At 34.4% G+C, this 25,636-nt stretch overlaps 1 protein-coding gene and 1 pseudogene across 2 annotated transcripts; one reads left to right on the top strand and one right to left on the bottom strand.

Annotated features, from left to right (window-relative positions):
• Window positions 1-3,399: 3,399 nt before the first annotated feature.
• Window positions 3,400-6,619, top strand: LOC148614897 (uncharacterized; annotated as a pseudogene).
• A 13,554-nt stretch (window positions 6,620-20,173) lies between these two features.
• Window positions 20,174-25,636, bottom strand: LOC148614896 (dicarboxylate carrier UCP2-like). 2 transcript variants are annotated; one of them, XM_088589394.1, is made up of 6 exons: window positions 25,493-25,636; window positions 24,779-25,028; window positions 22,279-22,501; window positions 21,738-21,944; window positions 20,656-20,938; window positions 20,174-20,392 (listed from the first exon to the last, which is right to left on the bottom strand). In XM_088589394.1, exons 2-6 carry the CDS (start codon window positions 24,905-24,907, stop codon window positions 20,236-20,238), a joined length of 999 nt encoding a protein of 332 aa, XP_088445520.1. In that variant the 5' UTR covers window positions 24,908-25,028; window positions 25,493-25,636; the 3' UTR covers window positions 20,174-20,235. The 2 variants fall into 2 exon arrangements, with proteins under 2 accessions (XP_088445520.1, XP_088445519.1); XM_088589393.1 differs by lacking the exon at window positions 25,493-25,636 and having other exon boundaries at window positions 24,779-25,228.

Raw genomic sequence — 25,636 nt, 5'->3', positions numbered from 1 at the left:
ATGGTTATGGTTTTTTTTGTCTGCGAATTCCAAATCTTCATCGTCCAAAATATCGCCGCAGTAAATAGAGTACAAATCCGTCAAAAGTTAAGATGTGTGTTTAAATTCATCAGCAAATGACTTTGGTACAACACAGATCGTTTTAGTCATTGTAAGAAAGGAATAAGTCATATAGACCGCTTTTAACCATTGGACAGTTTGCAATGTAATATGGGTTGAAAACTATGAAAAAAAATATATTGAAGCTTCATGATTTTTGATATTGGTCTTTTTCATACCCAGGTGCGAAAAGTAGTCGAAATAAACCACGTAAAATCTCCAGAATAATGCCATATTTCAAAATATTCTTTGAATTTCTGTTATGACACTATAATGTTAGTGTGAAGCATCAATACAGTAACAAACATTTTAAAATGAAATGTGTCATTATGCAATTATTGAGCTTTTTACCGTGCGTTGTACCGAGGATAAATTTGTTACACCAAGGACAATTTTAGAATTATCAATTTCCTTTCATCCATGGCAACATCCCTTCGGCACCTGCGTATGGAGTGTTCATATCACAACTCGTACGTTATGCCAGAGCTTGCCGAAACTACGCAGACTTTCTGTATCGCGCTAGAACTCTAACAAATAAGCTTTTGGAACAGGGTTATGTTGCTACAAGATTGAAGTCATCACTACAGAAGTTTTATGGTCGTCATCATGAACTCGTAGATCGTTATGGTGTATCCATCTGCACCATGAAAACTGATTTATTCAACGGGTCATAATTTTCCTTTCCTCGTTTGTCTACCCCGGACTTGACTTTTTATGAGCAACTCGGCGGGTGTTTCTAGAAAAGCAGAGGACGCTTACCCTGCCGGTGCACCTGGTCCGTGCTCCCAGTTTTTGGTGGAGTCCGAGTTGTTCATTTGCTTTTGTTGCTTTGTGTGTATGGTTTTGGTTACTTTATGTTCTTTGTTGTGTGTGTCTGTTTTCCGTGTTTGGTCTTCGTCCCTGGATTGCATTCATTTGATTGCCGCTGTGGCCTTGGTTCTCTTGGTTACGCTTTGACCCGTTGACCTTTGACATTTTTGAAAATCCAATATATCATCTGAGATCAGTGGTGAAGGTCACAAATTTCTACGACTTACAGTTTTAAGTTTTAGTCACCTGTCGACAACGCCAAAAACGTGGATTTGACTCCGTAAACTCAACTTTGAGTGCGTAATTCCAATTTCTGAGTGTATAAGTCCTTTCATTTCTTTATACAATTAAGTAGTTTCTAGTGCATGTTTTTTTTTAAATCATAGTGCGGAATATAAAGCTTGAGTTTGCAATAACAATTTTGAGTATGTAATTTTACATCACATTTTATTCCCATACTTTTGACAAGAACGGCGTGCCATACGCAGCGGAAAAGTCCAACTTTTTTTAAATGAAGGTACACTTATCATTTCACCCAATTGTCCCCGTTACACCGAGTCCATAGAGAATCCCGGGCTTCATAGTCATCTTAGATAATTATGAGCAAGGCTAACATTTACTCACTGCAACTTTCGACTTATGGCATGTAGGGAAACAACAAAGGTACGCCACATCTGCCTGTATTTGTGTATCTTCTGTAATTAAGCTTTCCCACGAGTGGATAAGCTCGTAGATACTTTGAATACTGAAATTGACAACCATGTCACGTTGTCGGTTGAATGCCACCATTTGCAATGTCAATATCGGATGTCAATAGACCATTTTGTGCTAACGGTGGGGTAGTCGGTAAGCATGCGTGGAGCATGCTCAACATACACTGCCGCGAGGAAAATTCTTTTGTTCTACCAAAGCCCTTTCACTGAAGAAAAAAAAACTATAATATATTTCAGTTAGTTAGGGATTGGAATTATGAAGATTAAACATTGTTTTCCCGGAATTTATCGAAGTGTAAAATCGGGCTATTCACTCACAAACCTGACATTTGTTTTGTGAGTGAATGGCATAAAAGGCCTTCGGACTTTTATTTGTGTTGTGAGTGAATGGTCTGATTTTACACATCGATAAAATCTGGAAAAAAAACGATGTTTAATCCTATAATATCATTTTTTATATATTTTTTTTTGTATATTCCTGTAGGATGTACTTTCCATTTGCTTTTCGTCTTTGTTCTATTTGATCCCAAGACGCTGGAGTTACTAACTATTTCTTTGGGTATTATGTTTCTAACATGAAAATTCCTTACTACATGATACAATGACCATTGATATATTTCCCCTACTTCCTCTAAATTGTGTAGCAATAGGAACCTGTTTCGGATCTTGACTGTTAAATCTTGTTTTGCCCTTGTCTATATAAAACTGTTTTCTTAGTGTCATTGTTTTACCGGTGTATCTATTAGTTGAAGTTTGACCGTAGTCTTTACTTATACATCTACTAAAGTGAACCGATACACCTTCTCTTTCATCCTAAGACCTACTGTAACCTATACATAGATGATACAGGACGTTTATTACAAATGTGATGATTTTTAACTTCCAAGTGTAAACTTCCTCATACTTATTGGCAACATATTGCGGCTGCATTAAAAGTTCACTTCCAATTAACTTCATACATCATTTCCTAAATACATATTAATTTCCGACAGACTAGCATCCAAATATATCCAATACGTCTCTAACGCTTATATGGATATTGCCTAGGTGATCGATGCTACTTCTGTATCATTTTGTATCTGTCGTCGAGATCTAGTTAACCTAAAATTCGATTTCCTTTAATACCAACATATGTTGCATTATGCAATTAGAGTTACAAGAAATAATAATAACGATGATAATAACAAAAGTAAAAAAAAAATATAGCAGAGGGCTTATATATGCACCCCGATAGTGCTCCCGCTATTATTTGCAGCCAGACTAGTTTATAAACACGAAAAGTGTTTATATACTTGTCGAGCTTCATATCTGACATTTGTAACAAGCCCTGTAGTTTCGGTTAGTTAAATGATTTGTTTTTTTTTAACTCGATTTTTTACTTATGCATTAAAAAAACATCATATGTTCATGATAGAAGTAAAAAAGGTTTTCACTGCAGCACGCAAATAGCATTTTGATCATGTTTATTGCGAAAATAAGAGCCAATTCTGTTTCGATGATATAAACCAAGTTTTACAATATATAAGAGTCTTATCTGAGTGATTACAGAGGATTTACCATTCGTACTTTCTGAATCGTAAACAATGTTCATGCGCAACGTTTCCGAATGACTTGTGACGGAAACACAAAAAGGCAATCGATTCTATTCAAATTGGACAAAACCCACGACGAAAAACTTATCACACATGTCTTTTTTTTCCAAATCGAATTAAAACATAATGTCATTTGCCACCAACCTGACACGAAGACTTAAACTTTTTTCTCATTCTGCAGGAAGTGGCAGTGAATTACTATAAAGAATTCAAGAGACTCGCCAAGCCTTTGTCCCATTTTAGAGTTATGTGGGAGAATTGTAATTACTACCACGATTACTTAGTGCTTGGAATATTGGAAGATGAAATTGGCAGTGATCATGTTGATGCAGTTACTGTAGCACACTACTCAAGCTCTACTGAAATCTGCTGTGGAAACAGCTCTAATCTGGATTTATTCCTGCGTGCAACTCATTTTATAAAAACAGATGGCACGTTAGCTGACGATGAACACGACGAACATAAACTATTTGATTTCGGAAATTTATACCATGTTAGGGATCCTAACTATCCTACCAAAGACTTTCAAGAAGCTTATGTGCGATTGGACAAACGCATGGGTGAAAGACTGCATAATCTAAGTTGGAACAACTGAGAATGCGCAGTGAATTTCATTCTTACGGGACGCAACACATTCGAACAGGTGAGAAATAAGAGATGTTGTGTTGATATCATTGATCACTTGTGCGTAGATTTCAAGATTGGATTTCTTACTGTTTTGTTGGTATCGGCCGCTGGAGCCATAGCCGGTTCGCTTGTTCGCCGTGTGTACGTGCGAATCATTATCGCCGCCACTATTAGTTACGGCTCTAGATTCGCACTCAATAGTAACTGTTTAAACCGTACTTGTAATAACCTTATCGAAGAGGCTAAATATCACATAAAACAAACACAGGAAATATCTGAAGTTTCGGATATTATCACTAAAAACCATGTTTCTACTTTGAATAATATCATGCTCCATCTCGATTACAGCGAGTTTATCTGCAACCTTATTGAGAATCTGGCCGAAGTTGCACGTAAGAAAACATTTTATGCTGCCATACTGGTTTCATTTGGATTCGAAACTGTTTTTTTTTTTTTATTCTGCTATTTTAGTTTCAGTCTATTACCGCTGGTTAAATATATGATTCCAGTAGAAATAGCCAGAATAATCGTGCTGCACTTAGTTGGAGGTTATGGTTCTCTTTTTTTGGCCGCATTTTGCGGTATTATAGGATTCAGTACACTTCCAAATCCAGCGCTAATGTTCTTTTGGATAGTGTTTGGCACAGGACTAGGGTTGCGTTATGTACTTACCATAACTGTCGGTATGTTATTTGACCTTGTAACTGGGTTTCACCATGGAAGGCTTTGGTGTAACTGCGAGTGTACTTGTTGTTATTGCTGTTCTACACTTTTTAAATATTGTATTGACAAGACAAAGATACGGTGCGTGATAACCATATGTATCTGGTTTTTTTGTCGCTGCAGGTGCTACTTTACCTACAATATTCTTTTTTCTGGATTGAGATTTTGTCAATTCGATAAAGTCATGTGGTCCTCGTTGATAACCGACCTTACTCGTGAGTACGGTGTTGTATTTGGTAATTCTAGGTTCGATTACAAAATATTAACATATTATTTTATCCTGCATGCGTCTGAATTAATTTTATTCGGCTTCGGACGAAAATATTCCACGGTAGATAATATCCGTGCGATTCATACTCTGTTCCAAATTCTAAAATCTAAGTGAAAAAATCTTTATTGTGCTTATATAGATTTCAAAAAGGCCTTCGCTAAAGTTTGGCGAAACGGACTTGCTTATAAACCACTTTTGAACCACATGAATGGGAACATGTATAATGTCATATCTTATATGTATTCAAATATAATATCATGTATTACATTCGGAAACATGACATCCGACTACTGGTGTGAGACAGTGTGAGAATGTGTCGCCTTTTCTTTTTTCTACGTTTTTAAATGATCTGGAAGATTTTATACTGTCTACAATATAAATGGGCTAATTTAGTATTTTCAGAAATCGAAACATGTCTAGATATAATAGACATTAAGCTGTTTGTTTTACTCTTTGTGTTAATGGCTGAATCCGCATATGATTTACAAAACTATTGACTGCCTTCTCAAACTAATGTGGTATCTGGAAACTGACAGTTAATGTCGATAAAACAAAAGAGTTGATATTTGGCACGGGGAGACTCCCTCGTGTTCTATCATGCACTTTAAAAAATGTAATTGAAAAAGTGAAAGAAATCAATTATCTTGGAGTTACTTTTACGGAAACTTGTAATTTAGATGTTACTAAAAAGAGTTTAGCAGACAAGGTAAAATAAGCAATGTATGGCGTACTTAAAATAGGAAGGAAATACAAACTAAATATAAAGTTACAAAAATACGTATTTGATCAAATGGTGAAACCAATTTTATTATATAATTGCGAGATATAGGGCTTTGGAAAAAGGTTCATTTAAAATTTTGTAAAATACTTCTAAACTTAAAAACGTCTACTCCGAATTTCGAATTACATTGTACATGATATATGGTGAACTCGGTAGATTCCCAATTAAATTTGACATAAAAGTACGACTAATATTATATTGGGCAAAACTTGTGACCGGTAAGCATTCCAAAACTTGTGACCGGTAAGCATTCCAAAACTTCATGTATATTATATAAACATACTACAATTAATTTTGGTTGATCAAGATAACACTACCCTTAGTTCAGTTCTTCATGTTAGAAAAATCTTAAACGAATGTGGTTATTCAGATACTTGGGAAACAGAAACTTCTCTAACGAATGGCTAAAATGTGCTTTTGTATAGAGACTGATTGAACAATTTGTTCAAAAGTGGTGATCAACACTGAATGACTCGCCAAAGAGATTAACTCCAGAATTTTCAAAACCAAATTTGAATTCGAAGAATATCTTAATATTCTAATTTTTCAAGAAAACAGACACTGTGTATTATGTAATAAATTAATTTGAGATAAATACTGGTTAAAATAATTTTGTTGTATCTCAATGGATAAAAAATATTGACACGCCTATATTCAGTTAAATTCAGAGCTACTTTTCTCGTGTTTAATGATAAAAATATGTTTTAAAGTTAATTTATAAGAGTTGGCAATAAAAAAATTGTCTGTTGAAAAATAACATAAATTTTCCATGTGCATATTTTGTTTATTGCACTTCGCAAATTACAAGGAACTATGTGATGAATATCATTATATTCTCGGATGTTCCTCTTTCTCGCAAACGCAAACAAACTTTACCAAGATATTATCTAAATCATTACAATACATTCAAATTTCGAGCTTGTTGTCAGCTAAAAAGCCTTCTCTAATTCTCAAACTTTGTAGTTTGATAAAATATATAAATTTGCGCATTGGAACTCCTGGGTAAGCAACCAAGCCTGCTGTCTGTTTCCTTGTTTTTATGTAAATATTATGTGCATGATTTTATATATATTGTGTTTTTTTTCTTGTGTCTCAAATTGTATTTGTTTATGTCCTCTATATCAATAGATTTATAAGAATAAAGATATAATAATTTTAGTCTGTTCTTTAATGATCACCTTTAATTACACCTGGATTTTAGTGTGAAGTTAGCGAGCAATTTATTTAGGGATGTGTTCGACAAACCCAACACAATCATCTTTTTAGATTTTATTCCCGACTTGCGGACCAACATTTTGCACACATTTATCCCCCTTTGGAGCAGGTGTCTATTCGGAACACGTAAGGTTTTCCATCCGATATCGACGATACTTTATAAAATCTCGAAAGTCAAAAGGGAGTTTCTCGTTCTACTGACCCTGCCAAAATTTTTTTTTTACCCGGGATACAAATGAAAATCATCTTTGTGTAACCTACCAACAAAATGAAACACCCTGTAAATTTTAGAAACACTGTTGTGTTTGTCTACTGGGGATTCCGTTTTCATTCGAGTTACCTCTTTTTTCTGCACCCGAATCCGAACGCACGAACATCGATTAGAGACTTCGAAATTACACCTGCTCTTACGGGAGGTAACTCTGCAAAAGCACGATAAAATATGGCTGCACCCCGAGCTCCAGTAGTTGGGAATAAATTTCGATTAGTAATACATTTTTAAACATTATTTACTCAAAAGAACACAAAGAAAAAATCTTTTGCCGTCAAGGACGTTAAAACCCCCTTAGTAGTAGTGCCAATTATGGGACATTAAAAGGGGGACGCTACATAAATATTAAAATGCACAGAGACCTCTGCTGTTTAAATGAAAATATGTTGAAATATATTTTAAACAAGCATTGTAAGAATTAACTTCATTAAGTTATTGTGTGTTCTTGTAATAGTTAAATTGGTTGGAATAAGAAAATCATTTCAACTAAGCCTATAACCAGAACTTATTTCTGGGTTTATTTTGACACAGCTGTATAAATTTTAAAATAAAATTCGATTGTTGCTTCTAAGAGGCGTGCATGATGTTTGTGCATTCGTCAGAACCCCGAGGCATCAGTCCAAAAACAACGTGGCGTTTCATAAAAATGTTGTGTTTGATTTTCTTACACATGAAACCATTGCAGTTGTCGGTGACCATTAATCAGTCAATTCTAAACGATTTATGCTTTCCTTACATCATTTCTAGTATTTCTAGTAATGAGTAAAAATACAATCAGAATATTAATCAAGCCAGAAATAAGATTAGCAGGAAAACAGCATATAATCATTACAATCTTAGTCAAGCTTTTCTGTCATCTAAGTAGAAAAAAAACTCGATAAGAACAATAATTTTCTGGTTTATTCAATTATTAATGCATTCGAGGACGAGATTGCTACAACTAATCAGACCAGTATAACGTCCGCCGTAGCTGGTAATGTACGTTACATCTGGAATGAACAACAAACACCATCATCTAGGAAAATAACTCAAGTTATACTTAAAAGAATATTTTTGTGGATATATTTGTTTTCAATAACTAGACTTGTAATGAAGTGGAAGCACCGCGATTCTAGTAATTCAGAAGGGTATATTTTGAATGAAAAACATATCAGGATATCTTTATTTACGATACACAGTATATTTTTTCACAGTAAATCTCACCAAAATCCAGTTACACTTGTAAAGTTAAAGAGTACCCCCAGGCAAAACATCGGTAATGATTACCTCAAACGCTACTTGTCCCTAACTTTGATAAAATTATATGTATATACACAGCGAAATAGCTGCACTCTAGTCGATTTGATACGTAGGAAAATGAAGAAATCATTACTATGGTATATCTACAAAATACTAGAAACTCCCGAGGAAGTCTTAAGGAATATCCCTTTCAAGTTAAGTTATAATCCGTTCTTAGTATCTTAGCGGAGAAGGCTTTAGTAAAAACAGGAGGTGAAGCCGACGGACGGACGACGACTGCAACGGATGCAGATTGATGGTACAATATTACATAAGTTTAATACTAGTTGAGTTAAAAACTGAGTTCATTAAAGATTGTTATAACTAGTATTTGAAAAAAAAGTGCTGTATATATACTGACGTGCAACTGGAATCATCAATGGCCGATTATACCTCAAATCTTATTTGTATATTTTCTATACTCTAATATTGAGGAAACTCAATATACACAGCTTGAAGTATGTTAAGGTTGAGCTCGTGCTGTGCAAATTTCCATAGAAGTTCGCGCATTAATGAAAATTGAAGTTGTGTTTAAAAGTGTTTGACGCACGGACGGACGGACAAACAAAACATGACTATCTTCCTCCATTTCGCACGGTGGTAGATAAATGATAAATCAATAAGGGTATTTCTGGGATACGACCTGGACCTTAGGGACGTGTCTTTCGCACGTTACATATCGCATAACACAATCAATGCGCCGAAGGCGTTGAAACCTCGAAAGTCATGAGATATTTGTAAATATTTTAGAAACTTAATAATCCGCTGATGGTAATTTGTTCTTTATGTATTTCCAAAAAGACTAATGATTTACAACGGGATCAGCGCTTTCACCACTACTAAAACCAAACATCTACCCAAAACTGACGATTCAAAATTTCAATTTAAATTTCGTTTTCTTTTTTTGTTTTTGTTTCATTTCATTCCATTTTTAATTTGTTTTTCGATGTGTAATCTTTACAACCTATTTTTGAGTTTAAACGTAATCACGTGGAATCCATAAATGGATATCAAAGGCATAAATAAAATATAGTTCAAACTTCTATATGTGTATTTTAATTTTTCTTTGACAATCAATTATAGCAAATATAATTTCAATCGTATACTGTAAAAACGGGCAATGTATTTATACTAAATAATCAGTTTGATACATTTTAATATTCATCCGTCAGATCTCTTTCGCGTTGGAAGTATTTTTTGGCGGTTAATCAATCGGAAGTCCTTTTGATCGACATCAATTAGTTATAAGACTCAGAAGTCACATGACTTCCGAGTAAAAAGAAATGGGCCTTTATACTATAGTAAAATATATTTTTGTTTTTAAAATAATACGAGAGGAAAGAGTGAATACGTCAAAGAGACAAACATCCAACCTGAGTAAAATCAAAGTGCCGAGGCACTGAATGAAGAAAGACCTCATAAATATACATGTAACCAAACTGCAAGCTAAATAAACCGGTCAAAAACTTAGTTATTTTAAAGAGAACCATCTGTTTTAATGAAATGCATATCAATACTGCTTATTTATTATTGTAGTTATGGATCTTCTTCTTCTTTTATTGTTTTTGGTATTTCTGGCTGTGTACGTTTATGTCCTCAAATTTCTTGACACTTTACACCTAAACCAGCATTTCTTCAAAAATGTAATCTCCACTGTTAATATTTGACTATAAATATTAGATGGATTTTCAAAGTAAGAAAAAATCCACGCTTTGAAATTTCGGGTTGGAGATGCATGAAGTAGACATAAATCCTGTTTACTAGGGAAGCTAGGTTGACCAAGGACCTAATCTAAAGGGAGAAATGAGCAAAAAACTCCTCCTTGTTTGTGCTCTCTTTGACAGTGATTTGTAATAGATTAAATGAACAAATATGTCAATATTGTTAGTTTTCAAACAGAATTTACTAAAGCTTGTCCTTGTCATTGTTGTCTAGATTAGGCCCTGAGTTGAAAATGTCTAAACTATACACTTTTTTACAATAAATAATTACCTTTATCTAAGAATTTTTTAAATTCAAACAAGGAATCATTATTCGGCGTAAGCAGAGTGTTTTATACCTGTCTGCCTTCAATAATGTATGTGCATTTCTTTCATTTTTTTCTCCATGATTGTTTCACCAATATGTATTATACTAAAATACAAGTAACTCTTATGTTTTGCCAACTAATAATTGCTACGAAATCAGACTTCATATTTGTAGTTTTTATTAAGAGATGTTGACATGTACCAGCACTTGAGAATCATGAACTTTGTTTCATGCCTGAATAGTGTCCCAGCACAAATTCTCCTTTTGCTTTCTTCTCGCTACATCTTGTGAAACTTTAAAAGGGATTACCACTGAAAAGAAATCAAGGAAAAAGTGATAACTGTGCCTTTGATAATTGCAATATGTTACAATATGTAAATGCATGAAAATATACATATATTTTAGCCACATCATAAGGAAATACAGAAACCTCCTCTTGATGAGAAATATTCTTACATATGCATATAATTGTGTGCAAAATCAGGCAAAAATATTGGTTGGGTGGTTTTCATTGTCCCAGGTTTTTACTGGTTTTTAAGCCACCTAGTCAGTGCTGGTGGATTGAAATTTTGCAAACAGTATTTCTGTAACATAATTTCTGTCCTACATTATAAGAAGTTTATGCAATAAGTATATATTAGTGTTCTGAAATGTTATTCTTAAAATATCTCTATCAGCTGTCTTAATTAAGAAAAAATAAACACTTCTTTCTCTAAAATAATTCAAATTTATATTAAATAAAACATAACCAACTGTACAAAAATGTTGTAAAGTGTACTTCATGAGCACATCTTTGTTTCAGTAATTGTTAATAACAGGTAACATAAGTAAGGGTAGAATATGTTACTTTTCACCTGACTGACAGGTGGTCATTGTTAAAACAGCATCCCTCATAACCAGAAGTGGTTTGAAGTGGAGAGTTTAAAACAATAAATTAAAGTCTTGTCATGTACTAGACAAAACCTAAATACAGAAACTGGAACGTTTACTAATGATATTGCTTTAGGGCTTCTCCTATGTATGGTTTCTAGTTACCTGATGATTTATAATGACGTCTGGACCCCCCCCCCCCCATTTCAAAATATCTGGATCCATCCCTGTATGTTGATTTATTAATGAATTAATGTCACACTGTAAAGTATATAACAAATTTGATACATGCATTATTATATTACAAATATAATAATTTCATGTATGAAATCTTAAATTAATACTGTACTGCATATGCCAGTAACCATAGTTAGAGTACATGCACATGTATTTTTTGTAGTTTTCAGTATAAATTTCATGTTCACAGACATACAAATGTAAACTGCAACTTTTGCTAAGCTATATGACAACTGTTCTACACTAGCAATGTTTACAGTAGACCTATCACCAGCTCTGAAAATTCTATATCATTGTGTACATATGAAGTATATGAACAAACTTATGTATACCTTTACTTACCTAATACATTGTACATGTATGAATCCCTGAAAATCAGCTCTTAGGTGAGGTCTACTATTGGGTGCCTTGATATCCATCATATTTTCAATCCACTTTCATGGACATAGAATTTCTGATCTAATTGACTGTGTCTTTCATGTGTCAAGAAAATCCTGTATCTAACTTTAAGATATGTATTCTAAATGTATATCTTGACAATGTACTAAGAAAGAACCATATTGATAATCAATCATGACTTGCATCTATATGGATATAATACACATGTACATTCCATACTGAGTATTATGTGCCAAAATCTGTATCACATGCGGTATCAACACAAGACTTCTATGTCAACCCACTTAGGGCTATTGGTCGTGGGGTGATATAGGTCGAGGATTAATACCGCAGCATCAGATACAGATTTGGCATGTCATGTTCATTTAAACAAATATTTTAATTATACTTCAAGTGTGTTCTGTGTAGAGTGTAATATATGGTTTGCAATATAGGTCTAGGGGTGTGATATAGGGTATACAATGTAGGTCTAGGGGTGTGATATAGGGTATACAATGTAGGTCTAGAGATGTGATAAAGGGTATACAATGTAGGTCTAGAGATGTGATATAGGGTATGCCATGTAGGTCTAGAGATGTGATATAGGGTAGCCAATGTAGGTCTAGAGATGTGATATAGGGTATGCAATGTAGGTCTAGAGATGTGATATAGGGTAGCCATGTAGGTATAGAGGTGTGATATAGGGTATGCAATATACATGTAGGTCTAAAGTGTGATATATGGTATGTCATATAGGCCTAGGGGTGTGATATAGGGTATGCCATATATATGTAGGTCTAGGGGAGTTATATGCAGTATATGATGTGCATATCATTATGTATGACTACGGGTGTGATATAGTCTAGCGGTGTGATATAGGGTATGCGATATACATGTAGGTCTAAGGGTGTGATATACAGTATGCCATATAGGTCTAGGGTGTGATAAGCATTTGTATAGTATGCAATGTAGGTCTAGGGTACGCAAAATAGGTCTGGGCTTGTGATTTAGGGTATGCAATATAAGTCTAGGGGTGTGATATACAGTATGCGATATAGATCTAGGCCTAGGGGTGTGACAGAGATTATTTAAATCACAGGCCAGCCACAATGATAATGATTGAAAATTTGAGAATGGGGCAATTTCTGATACAATCAAAGTGTAATCAAATCGTTTTTAACATATTTAGAAAAATTTTCAGCAGGAATGTCATAAGCAGGGACTCTTTATGCTCTAAAAGTTTGTTTGGCTACATATAAATACCAATTTTTTACTAGATATCCCTCTTTTTGATAGATCAAGATCAACTACTGAATGTGATAAATATGCGACATGGCCTCATTTCATTCCAATCTAATTCAGATTAAATATTAATTATACTGCCTTTCATTCTTACCTTTGAAACAGACATTGTTTATGTTTCTGCTTTGAAATCATATTAATTTAACAATTCCATGATTCGAATGTTTATTTTCTAGTTTAAATACTTCATATTGTTTGCTACATGTACATTTGTATGTTTATTATGAATGTACATGTACACATTGCTTGCATTTCAAATTCCTGGGATCAAATAAAACACACATGATATCTATAGGATTTAAATTATACATGTGTTTAACAGTACAATGTGTATAAAGTATAGAACAACTTGAAAACTCTTTTTAGCATATGTAAAAATATTTTTTTATAAAAATTGTTCACAAAAATACCTGTAATTTATAAACAGTATACATCGAACACTTTTAGGATCTGGCACAGGCGGATCCACACACTTTGAAAATGAGGGGTGGAAGCTTGGGTTCCTTAGAAAAAGCGGAGTGCTAGGACATTATTTGCCATTTTTGTCAATTTTACATTTGAACATTATAATTTTCCCATAAAAAGGAGAGATGCCAACTCCGCACCCTCACTGTAATCATAAACATAAAACTATATTTACGTTTTTTGTACATCACAAAAAGCGTACATGGCAGCTCCGAAAATCCGTTATTAGAAGCTCCCGACATTCTCAATAGATTTTTATTGTCATGACAGTAGACTATATTTAACTCATTGGTAGGATTGACAAAACATTAACACTTTCAAAGCTACATGACCCATCTTGTAATGAAAATCCGAAAACCTCAATAAAACACGTTTTTGGGTGGTGTAATTGCTCACTATGTTATTAAAACATACTTGCAAATAAGTTTATTTATTAGTATTCCAGCACTTTCTAGATAGCTAACGAAAGTCTGTAATAATCAATATGGTGTAAGTACTTTGAAATTTGTCACTTGTCCTTCCGACGCCATATTGTTGTCGGTTATTGGAGGTACCGTGTTTGACCTGCGTCAGGTAGAAAAAAAAATAGTCCTGCTCGCTAAGACAAAATTCTAATAGTTTTAAATAAGCACATAATCATAGAAATATTGCAATTCAACAAATATTACAAAAGCTTTAATGTCATAATACTCCCATCTCTTACAAAAAATAAAACATCACATATTGATCGGCGGTGGAGCGATATACTAATGTAAATTTGCAAGGTGGAAAAGGGGGAGGGTAAAGAGAACAAACCGCGGAATATTTAGGCGGTTCCATGTGGCAATATCCCACTTTTGGTTGAATCCCAATTGCTGACGATCTCTAAGTCAAGTTCAGGCTATAATAGCCTTCCTTGACAAAAAAAATCAACAGGCCAAGGCTATCTATGGGTCTTCAATGATTAGTGCGGACTAATTGGCACAACAGGGCAGGCTGCAGTCAGCTGCCTGGCCTTGATATAACATTATAAAAAATATCGGAAAATCAATAATTTAAGTACTGTCAGATAGGTAATATTTTATAAATAACTATAGATTTCCAGGTGAATTTTTTTAAACAATGTAGGGGGGAAATCGACAAACTTAATTAGAAATGAGCCTTTAGACCAGATATTCCTGACTTAGGACAGGCGTAAAAAACGGGGGAAAATTGTGATTTAACACAGATATACCTCTTATTCATAGATCCAAACTTGAGAACATTATTTGGCATGGACAACTAAGTTTTCGGGAGGGGGGGGTAGCTGGAATGGGTGCATAGGCGGGGGGACTAGGTGAGTTGGAGCTTGGATTTAGAAATAAAATTCTGCCCTTGATTTAAAAAAAATGTTGCCTGGTGCTGAAAGCACCTTTCAAGTTAGGTGAAATATATGCAGAAACATTACTTCTGGCCAAAATTCTCATCATAAGAAAACTCATGGGTCAAAGAAAAATAGTCGAATTTTATTCCCTCAAAATGCCTAAACTATCTGTAAGATCTGTAAGACGTGTAAAAATTAACGAAACATTTTCGAAGAAGTAGGTGCACATCTTGAATTTTCCAAGCCCACCTCCAGAAAATCTATGGTCCGTGCTTGTAAGCTACATGTGTATATATTGGTTTCAATAATATAATGTCTAATGTATAGTGATTTCTTTCTGCACTATGGAAGTCACTTTGGCACTCATTCGCAATGTGTTGTTATGGATTTGGGATCTTGGACTTGGACTCATTCTAGTCATTATATATTGACCTGTTCACCATATGAAGGCCCATGTGGGGAAAATCCTGTGGAAGACTGAATGGGGTCTCAAAGTTGGCCCAAGTATATGAAAAACAAGCTGGGGTCACTTGGGGACTCTTTGGAAATGTGTTGTTATGGATTTGGGATCCTGGACTTGGGCTTATTAGGGTTTCAATTATTATCATAATCTTATTAACATGAATTTTAAAATTTTCAGTTTTCTTTCTATTCCAGTTGGTTTTGTTTTGATATTCTAATTTTTTGTTATTGCCTTTAATTGATCATTAGGAATATATTTTTGAATTGAAGCTTTCAAGTCAATGTAGGTAAAAGATTGCGACTTTTTCCCCTAAAAGTCTTCAACGTGATCGAAATTGCTTAAGTTTTAGCCAATAAGCACTGTAAAACTGACACTATGGACATATGACCTTAAATATCTATGCATCCAATACATTTCTCATTTTAGGTGCTCTATTAACAGTTTCGATGCGACAGTAATGACTCTCTGATATTCCAGAAAATAACCAATTTTCTTCCATTCTACCAATAACTTGCATTTTCCCCAAATATCATATCTTAATAAAAGCCTTTAAACCATTAAACATTCATTTATTATCTCACTTGAACCAAGGTGATAAATATTTGAACCACTTCAATGTCTTTGAAGTGAATGGATTTTAACCCTTTCCGGTTAAAATTTACCTTACCATGAACAAAAATTATCATTTATACCATGCAGTTATCAGTACACACAGTTTTATTGGATTATAAGTTATGCATGGATCAAAACAAAATGTGTAGCTATAACGTTTTTACTTCTTAAAACACGTACAGCAAATCGAAACTTACAATACATATAATAGTGTGTTTTTGCATTTGATTGATAGCGATAATTAAAAAAAGGAAATTTCAGAATTACACAGATTATAACGTCAATTGTTCTATTGTTTTTATTATATATTTATATAATTTGTAAAAGTACGCAACTGTTAACATACCTATACCCAACTATTACAAAATGCTGTACAGGTAATTATAAATATGTTTTTTCATAAAGTCAATCCAAACTCATATATTAGCTCATTAGAATAAAACACGCATGTTATACCCCCACGCGCCCAAATTTACATCCTATAGATAAGTCCAGCTCCTATACGTAAAGAAGTGATCCGCCGTGATTGACTTAGGTAAAAAGCAAGCCTTCAAATCATTTACTTTTACCCGCAATTCGCCAACGTTTGAAGAAAATCCATCAACATGGTGTAAACCAAGCGACAGGTCTTAATCGGTTTCTGTGAAAACTAATACCATTCGAGGATTTATTGATTCTCATGGTTTTCTTAAATTACAATGTTTGAATATAACAATCCTAACTTTTTTTCATTCATCAGTAGTTCTACTCCACTCCTCAAATCAGACAAAAAAAAAAGAAAAAAGAATAGAACACACTCATGGAGGATCCGGGGCACATTAACTTGACAGCTTTGTTAAGTAAGATCCCTGAATTTTGGGACGGCGACCACAACCTCCAAGGTAGTGTTGGAGGGAATGATGGAAAAAAATGTACATCAGAAAGTGGCCTTCGCACATGCGCAGTGTGGTCTGGATTCAATACATAGCGTCACCAATTTGTAATTATAAATAATGAAAATGACCATTTTTACGGACGAAGGGAAGCGCGAGATGGAAGGAGGGAAAAAGGATGGTGACAGCTGCGACGGCTTTGAGGTAAAGAAAGCTCTGCCAGTTGGCCGGAGAAATGAAGTCGAGACTATCAAGTTGCATCAGGGAGAGTATGGAGTAAGCAATCGGAACTACTCGGTCATTTCCACTATACTAAAAAATAACCTCGGATGCAGAAAGCAGAATTTCTTCTTGAAAAAGTTGTCGGATTGTAGTCATACGCGACTCAAAGTAGTTCTAACCACCAGGTGGTACTAAAAAATTGGTTAAATACAACAAGAAATAAAGAACAATAACTCAGTCAAGAATTTTGGTGCGAAGAGAGGAGCTGGTAAAAAAGTAATGGTAAAAATTTGAACCAGCAAAGCTACAATTTTAGAATCGGTTCGGTCAAAATTCCGGACAGATTCTTCCCTTAAGTGCCTCAATGGTTTTTCTTCGGTTTAACTAGAAAGGCTGAGAAGTTCCGATTGATGAGATAAGCAGGCTCTTGTTCTTAGATCGGAAAGGGGATAAACTCAAGATTTGGGCATGTCAGCGGACGGCTAGAGAAATCGAACGTGCGCCAGTGTTACAATGTCGGCGCCAGGCAACATTTGAGAGTGGATTGTTGGCACGGATTATATTAACGCCCATGCCGCCTGTTCACTTATATCCTGATGAAGCCGTGACAGAGCGAGGCTACTGAAACCGTCATGCGGGATAGGACATTTATCATCGTTAGCTGATGTGGTTTTCTTGCGACACTCAAGTGTGTTAATCAGGTATCCGCAGCTCCGGACCATGAGTGTTTGCAGGCCTCGTAATCGGCGAAAAGATCTCCTTATTCACGATTCACTTTTCACTCCTTTCGTCCATTTTGACTCTTCTGTTTGGAACCCCAAAAACTTAGTCATTGGTGATCCGGTAGACTTGCTACATGTCCCTCTTTATTATTTATATGACACAGAAAATCTATGTAATTAACCTCTCTGATAACACCACTACTAATTCCTGTAATAATTAGTAGATTTGCTAACAGAGGGATACATTCAATTAATAAACTTTTTCATATATTCGTTAATATAAAGAGAGGGACTTGTAGCAAGTCTAGTGATCCGACATTCATCTTTAAACATTCCAAAAACTTACTGTTTATCACCGCCAAAATACTATCTAGTCGGAAGTATCGAAACATTGCCGCCCGTGTTCTGTTATGTCTTCGTAGACGTCCGGTGTCTCAACGCTTCACAAGAAGATTCGGTATCCGTGTAGCTGAAGGTTGCTTTGTCTTGTAAGGTTTTCTATAGCTTTGCGCATGTGCACGACTGTCGGTTGCTCGCTGAAGATGACCCGGCAAAAAAAGTTTTGTTTGGCAACCGGCTTAAGTATCTGCTCCTCGTTGGTGACAAGCCGGGCGTCAATCCGCTTGCGGATGTTTATCATGCTCTTCCTGAACACTGCATTGTTCATGTGCTTGAATAAGTCGTCTCCAAAATAGTTGGCAGCCGGCAGCCCTTAGCGTTCTTACCTTACCCTTTAAGTTCTTAAACGTACAATGTATTTCAACTTGTTTATGTGTATAATATCATATTAAAAATTAGCTCAGAAATGTAGATTGATACAACCTCATTTCAATTTCTCCACTCTTTATACTAAAGCTTGAAAGTTGACAACCAACGATTTATACGGGTAACTACTATACACTAAACCAACAATTTATAGAAATAACTACAATATACTCAATCAACATTTTCTATCAAATACATGTAAGCATTGATATACAACAATGTTATAATATAAAGCAACATTTATGCAATGTAATAGTTTTTGTAAAGTAAAAAAATATGTTTGCTCCTTTTCTCATTTTGCAGATAAGCAGATACTGATGAATCTCTTAAACTCTGTGAAAAGGATGAGGGTTTAATTAGGTACTCAGATATAAATACTACACACGGCCAAAAATAACAGATTTTAAATGGAGGTTAATGACAGTAGAGTGAATGTACTTAATATACATGCACATTATATTAGCTCTGAAACCAAATGATACTGTGGGTTCTTCTGACTTTATTTTTATACAGCTACAGAAAGTACTGTAGTATACAGTACCATTATTCACGCTACAAATTAAAGTTAATGATATTGTTTGATACAAGATAATAGCTGAAACATTGATTTTAAAGTGTAAATTGTTTCTTGTTAGCCAGTATCATATTGTAATTTTGTGTCGTATGAATTTCAAGTGTTTTCTGTTGAGGAAGAGTAATGGACGAGCTAAATGCAGCATGTCTAAACCCCGAATCTGCCTATATTTGACTCATTTGAAGGTGTCATCCTGGTTGTTGTTTTAACAATTTCAGTTTGTTTCTAAAATGTAGGTATAATTTTTAGCTATATTTTACCTGTAAATTCTGGTTGAGAATTCTAAGATTAAATATTATATTAACTTTTTTTTTAAATTAAGGGGAATATTCAGTTTGTTTTCAATAAATCTTAAACTCATGATGTTTGTTAGGAAACGACCACTTGATTTTGACTATAATAATTTTTGCCGATGCGGAATCAAAATATTTATTTCCAAATAAGGTCTATTTTGAGGATGGATCGAGGAAATTTTGGAGGATCAAATTAATGTTTATTTCCTTCCTCTTTGGGATTACAATATTTATTTCCACAAAAAAATATTCTAAAAATCTGCATAGCCCACCTCAGAAACTAATGGTCATCCCTATAGTTTTAAGCGTGTTAAGGCGATGTCGGCAGTTTTCGACCAATTATTGGTAAATCTGAACGTCATTTTCGGATTTACCTTACTATGTGAACTATTTTGACAATTGTTAATAATAATATAGACACTTCGATAACACAGTCACAAACGGCTTTTTTAAAAATTAGTATATAGTCGGGTATTTCCGACCATATACACATCACGGACTAATGATAACAAATGGATTGCACACATATTTGAACGTGAATTAAGGGGATACAAAATATTTTTTTCTGTAAAAATCAGAGAATGGCCAATATGTATAATGTGATATTGCTAGACTCATGGTTGCATGGAGGGCTAATGACAATATAAATAGGGAACTTGGTACATTTTATACACGGAAGGTATAAAATCCATTGTTTGTAGGTTTGAGGCTTACATTCGTGTTTGAAAACGGACACTTTTCTCTCGTTCAAGTTCGGTTGGGAGAGCGGAGTTCTTACTTCTACTGCTAAGAAAGGTTTTAAGTTGTTCATATGTTACAAACATAACAATACTCCAGGAACAGATTCTGGTAAAGTATGGAACGCATCTGAAACACAAATTCAAACTGACATTAGTTAATCTGCTGTATTAAATGGGATCATATTTTATCTCTAACAAATAATTGTTTTTTAGTTAATAAATCTTTACTACATGTACTTGTACCAGGCGAAAAGACGAACGAGCCAAAGAAAATTTTCAAAGCGAGTGGAACTATTGGAAAGTACGATTAATTCTATTATGGGAGCTCCATTGGTATGTTGTTAAATGATGACAGACTTCGTTTCACAATGTTGTTTAACTGACACATACCCTTTATAGAAACCAGTCAAGCCGCTCGACGAGTAGATAGCATACGCACAGTTAAGGACGCCAGGATATTGCCCCGGTGTAGAGTTGACATATCTTGTTTTGACAACATCTATTGGTGATGATACAACCACAGCCACGAATCCGGCAATAACTGCCGACAGAAGGTGGCAGGGGATACCATCGGACAGAAAACCTGAAGTTATGAGCTCATCCTTTGCAATGTCATATGTTACCATTTCTGTAACACCGACTGCTATATTTCTTAAGATATTTGGTATTAAACCTACAAGGAAAATGCTTTTTTGAGAATTATTACTCTGTGGATGTAGTTAATACAATAGAGTCCTAAAACATCTTATACGATACTGAGTAACAAAAAAACAATGTCATATAGATGTAAAGCCAGGCCTACCAAGCGCTGGTTCGCCTCAAACTTGAATATGTATCAAGTAAGGGGCCCGGATAACATAAGTAAGGTAAGATGGTTCAGAGGATGGTTGCTAGGTAAGATGGTTTAGAGGATGGTTGCTAGGTATCTCTGCTGCAGTTACTACTTCACGAGTAACTTTGGCACGAAACATGGCGTAGATTGACCAACATTACAATTCAAGTTTTACCATGTTAATCCAAATAATACTTTTTAAATAATTAGTACTCCAGATATGATATTACTAATGATTTTAAACTGACAACATCGGAACTCAAAACATCTCAGTTGTATATTTATCCATCTAAACAGTGGACTTGGCTTCCAACTAAAGATCACGAAAAAGTTTCATGGAACAGCTAACACCTGCTCTTCCCATATATATCATACATGAAAGAACACAGTCAATATATACATAAAACATGGAAGTAATTGAATCACTTTCTCTGTTTTTGTCGTTGTTGTTTTTGTTTGTTTTGCTTGCACCTACTATCTATCGCATATATGAACTTTTGGCTTACGGTAATTGCCAATATTTACAATCTTTATATTGAACCTCAATTGTAAAAAGTCTTGAAGATGAACACTGCAAGCGCAATTCCAAAATACTCAATATATGATAGATTAGTTAGTAAATAACATATATCATATTAACCTTTATACAACCCTTTGATTCCTTCCTCGGTGGCTATACATTTGTACGCTTCTATTGAGTTTCTATAAATTCGGGTACTGGATAATCCTTGGGCCTGCATTCTTATCTTGACTACGTCAGTCGGTTGGGCTAACAGTACAGACATTGCACCAGTGGTGATTCCAGCAAGTAACCGGATTGATATGGGCATTTCTTGCGATCTTGAATCTAAAATATATTACATGAAAGCTTAAACAGACAAGTTTAAAAGATATTTTGTACAAATCCACTTAATCTCGAGCCCTTCCAATGTTTACTAATGGGCAATTGTACTTCTTAAGTCTTTCGAGACAAAAGTTCGTGTAATTGAAATTCCTCATTTCTTTTTTTATCGGTTTCTTTGGGTAATGAAGTATTTGAAAATCGTATTGATGTGCTTGTTTGTAACAATTTCTATTCAACGATCATCTTCCCTTTTTTTTGGCATCTGTGTAGACGTTTGAACTAAGATTTAATAGTATATAAGTTGGCCAACATTATTTTAAAGTTCTGTAAAACTAACCTTGATGTAGAAGTCCAAAATACATATTTTTGAAATCATCATACAGCCCAAGACGGACCGATGAAAAGCACAACTGTCTTTGAAGTCCAGGTACTAAACCTTTATATAGCCCTCGTACGCCTTCCTCTCTTGCTATCAAACCAATAGTCTGACAAAGTCCTCTGTATTTCATCTTGGACTTAGTCGTTATATTTGGAGTGGCAAGCGCCTTTTCTCCTTGTAGCTTAAATATAATTACATACACTCAAATTGTTGTAATTTAACCAAAGTCACATGTACAAAGAAACAAAAGTAAATGAGCAATCCGGACTCCATTAAAAACTAAAATCATTCTTGCTAGCGTTTTGTTTGTTTCATACAATACAAGAAATAAATGACGGAATATAAAAGAAAATAAAAGCGGTTTTTGGAAAGATTATTCCAATTGGTGTCAGACAAGGGAAATCTGTTCCCCTTTTTATTTGCTCTATTTTTCAATGATTTAGAAAACTTTATGGTTAGCAAAGATATAACCGGAATGGACAGCATAATAGCTAATTAGAAAAAAATCAGAAACTTTTCTTATTGCTTAATGCATATGATACAGCTGTGCTAGTTGAGTCCGCTGAAGATTTACAAAAGTAATTAGATGTACATGGTGAATAATGTGGCACCTGGCAGATGAACGTAAACGTAAATGAAACGAAAATAGCATTTTTGGAACTAAAATAAATCAAACTTTTTACAACTGATTTTAATTATTTGGGGTTCACTTTTACAATGACATGTAATTTTGAAATGGCGAAAAAAAAAACAATTCGCAGATAACGCATTAACTAAGAGCAATGTATTAAGTTTTGAAGTAAGGACGCTGTGAAAGAAATTAGTAGTAGACCTACGGACCTACGGACCGAGTCCATGTAAAATCAATCAGGTCTATAATGAAATTGGTTCAAGTTGCTTTAAAATGTACAGTGCTGTCTACGTAAAATTAGGATTGGTCTATGTTGACAACAAATTCAGTTTCTATCACTGGCCGACGGTCCTACAAATTACCAATTGAAATTCAACTAAACTTGTTTGGCAAAATTGTTAGACCAATGAAAATAAAACAAATACAACAAAAATCAGACCATTCCTTGATCATAATAAACATACAATATTTACAAGGTGACTGAAGAGGGAGAAGTGTTGTTTTTTTTACCATGAAAACCGGTTCGTATTTTTGATATATGAATGAATACATGAGAAAATATAAATATTTTGATTTACAGTTAAATTTTCATCACCAGCTAATATCAATTCAATCGAAATGTCATATTGATTAATCTGGGCAAACAATGTTCGCCTATGAATTGTGTGATTTTCGCATTCCAAAAAGAAATGTATAGCATCTTCAACAGGGTGGCCACAGCTACAGGACGGATCATTAATATATTGATGGAGATCATCATTTAATGAACTAAATGTATTTCTAAGTCTCGTATGAATTATATTTATCCGTCTCATCCCATAATTATAATAAATGGGAGGTTTTGAAATAGGTTACTTGATTCGCTCTTTGAAAATGCCTAAACCTCTGGAATGGAATTAAGTAAGTTCCAATCTCTTACTGTTTTAAAAAAGAATGATTTACTAGTGCTAGCCAAACGGTGCTGTTGTACATCATAGTCATCATTGTTTCGCAGGTTATATTGTGTTACTTCAGTTACTAATGGGGGTAATAGATCAATAAGATATTCTGGGCAGTATTATTATGAATAGAATAAAAAAGGATGAGGCGTCGATGTTTTCGCCTATCAACTGTTCCCAACCGGTTTCAAAGTAAAGAGATTCAATGCTGGTAAACAAGGGCAAACCTGTTACTATACCGCCAGCTCCTAGTTGTATTTTTTTTTCTAAAATATCAGATTCTAGCTCTGTACAACAATCCCAAACCTCACATGCATACTCCATTACAGGTCGAATAAACGTTAAATATATACGAGCCAGATTATTTTTACTCAACACATATTTAAGCTTCTTAAGGACGCATAATATTCTACTAACAGACTGAGCAATATTAAGAATGTGCGTGTGAAATTTACCATTGCTGTCATTGCTGTCAAAAGTAACGCCTAGATGCTTATGCGATAAAACAAATTGTACTCTTTCATCTTTAAATAATAAGCTGATATTGATTCATCTGTATCATTATTAGTAGTAAGCAATGCTTTTGTCTTCTGAGAACTGAATTTCACAAACCATTTACGAGACCACAAATCCAAAGTTTCCAAATCGAAATTCAAAATATCCTCGATAGTATGAGTATTTTATTTCAAGAGTTGCTCAACTCGTATAATCGGTGATTGTAGAAAAAAAGTAGAGACTACCAAGTGGACAGACATTTGTTATCTTTGGTGGAGTTTGATTGGCACTTACCTGTAAAGGGGTCCATATTTGGTCGGGATGGAACCAGTTGGTCCTTACCTGAAGACGGTCGGACCTTTGTTTTGTCGAGATGGAATCAAGTAGTGCTTACCTGTAAACGGACCTTTGTTGTATCCAGAGGAAATGTAACCATGTCAGCAAAGCATGCTGCAGTACCAGCGCTGATAAACTTTATAGACAAACTAGGTTGTCTTTTACTTTGCACTTGTAAAGTTGTCATGGTATTTTACATGTGTTTCCTGGTTTTGGATTTCTCTTTAGAAATCTTTCTTGACGCACGTCTGTGTATATTATACAAGGCGTAGCTGAGTTCATTACTGTTTAGCAATCCCATCCAATCACTTCAAAGAAATACAAGAAATTTACAAAAAACGCATCTTTGTTCGTAAGTAAATTCGATTATTTTGGCATTACTGATACCAAAAATAATAATAATAAAAAAAAACACAACACAACACAGGACACCAACAAACAAACAAACAAACAAACTAAACACGAAACAAAAATAGACTGAAGATTCTACGATACTACGACGTCAATATCTACATAAAGTCGTCGTTAAGCAAGCCGATTGTGAGGTTCATTGTTATCCAGTTTTATGTATAAACAATATTTATCGGACGTTACTGTATCAAACTAAAATATTTCGTATGTGTTATTATTGTTATTATTGTTATTATTATTATTATTATTATTATTTCCTTACATATATATTTTGATTAAGTTATGTTATTTTCTTTTACAAATTTTGGTAATATAATTATTTGATTAGTAAAGTCTGAGAAAATACGAAGCCTTTACTTACCACATGAAAGTTTCCTGTAGAACTACAAAGCAATGTTTCAATTTAATTCAAGTGTAGCGATGGGTGTGTGTTAAAATTTGGTTTCAATTGGCTGGAAGCAAAATCGTTTTCTTTAAATACATAGAGGCGTGATCTCGAACCCGA

The sequence above is a fragment of the Perna viridis genome, chromosome 6, assembly GCF_037379345.1.
Source record: "Perna viridis isolate PV_CMFRI_1.1 ecotype Kerala chromosome 6, ASM3737934v1, whole genome shotgun sequence".
NCBI lineage: Eukaryota > Metazoa > Mollusca > Bivalvia > Mytilida > Mytilidae > Perna > Perna viridis.
The sequence above is the reverse complement of the archived record's forward strand: the minus strand, read 5'-3'. Positions and strand labels throughout refer to the sequence as shown.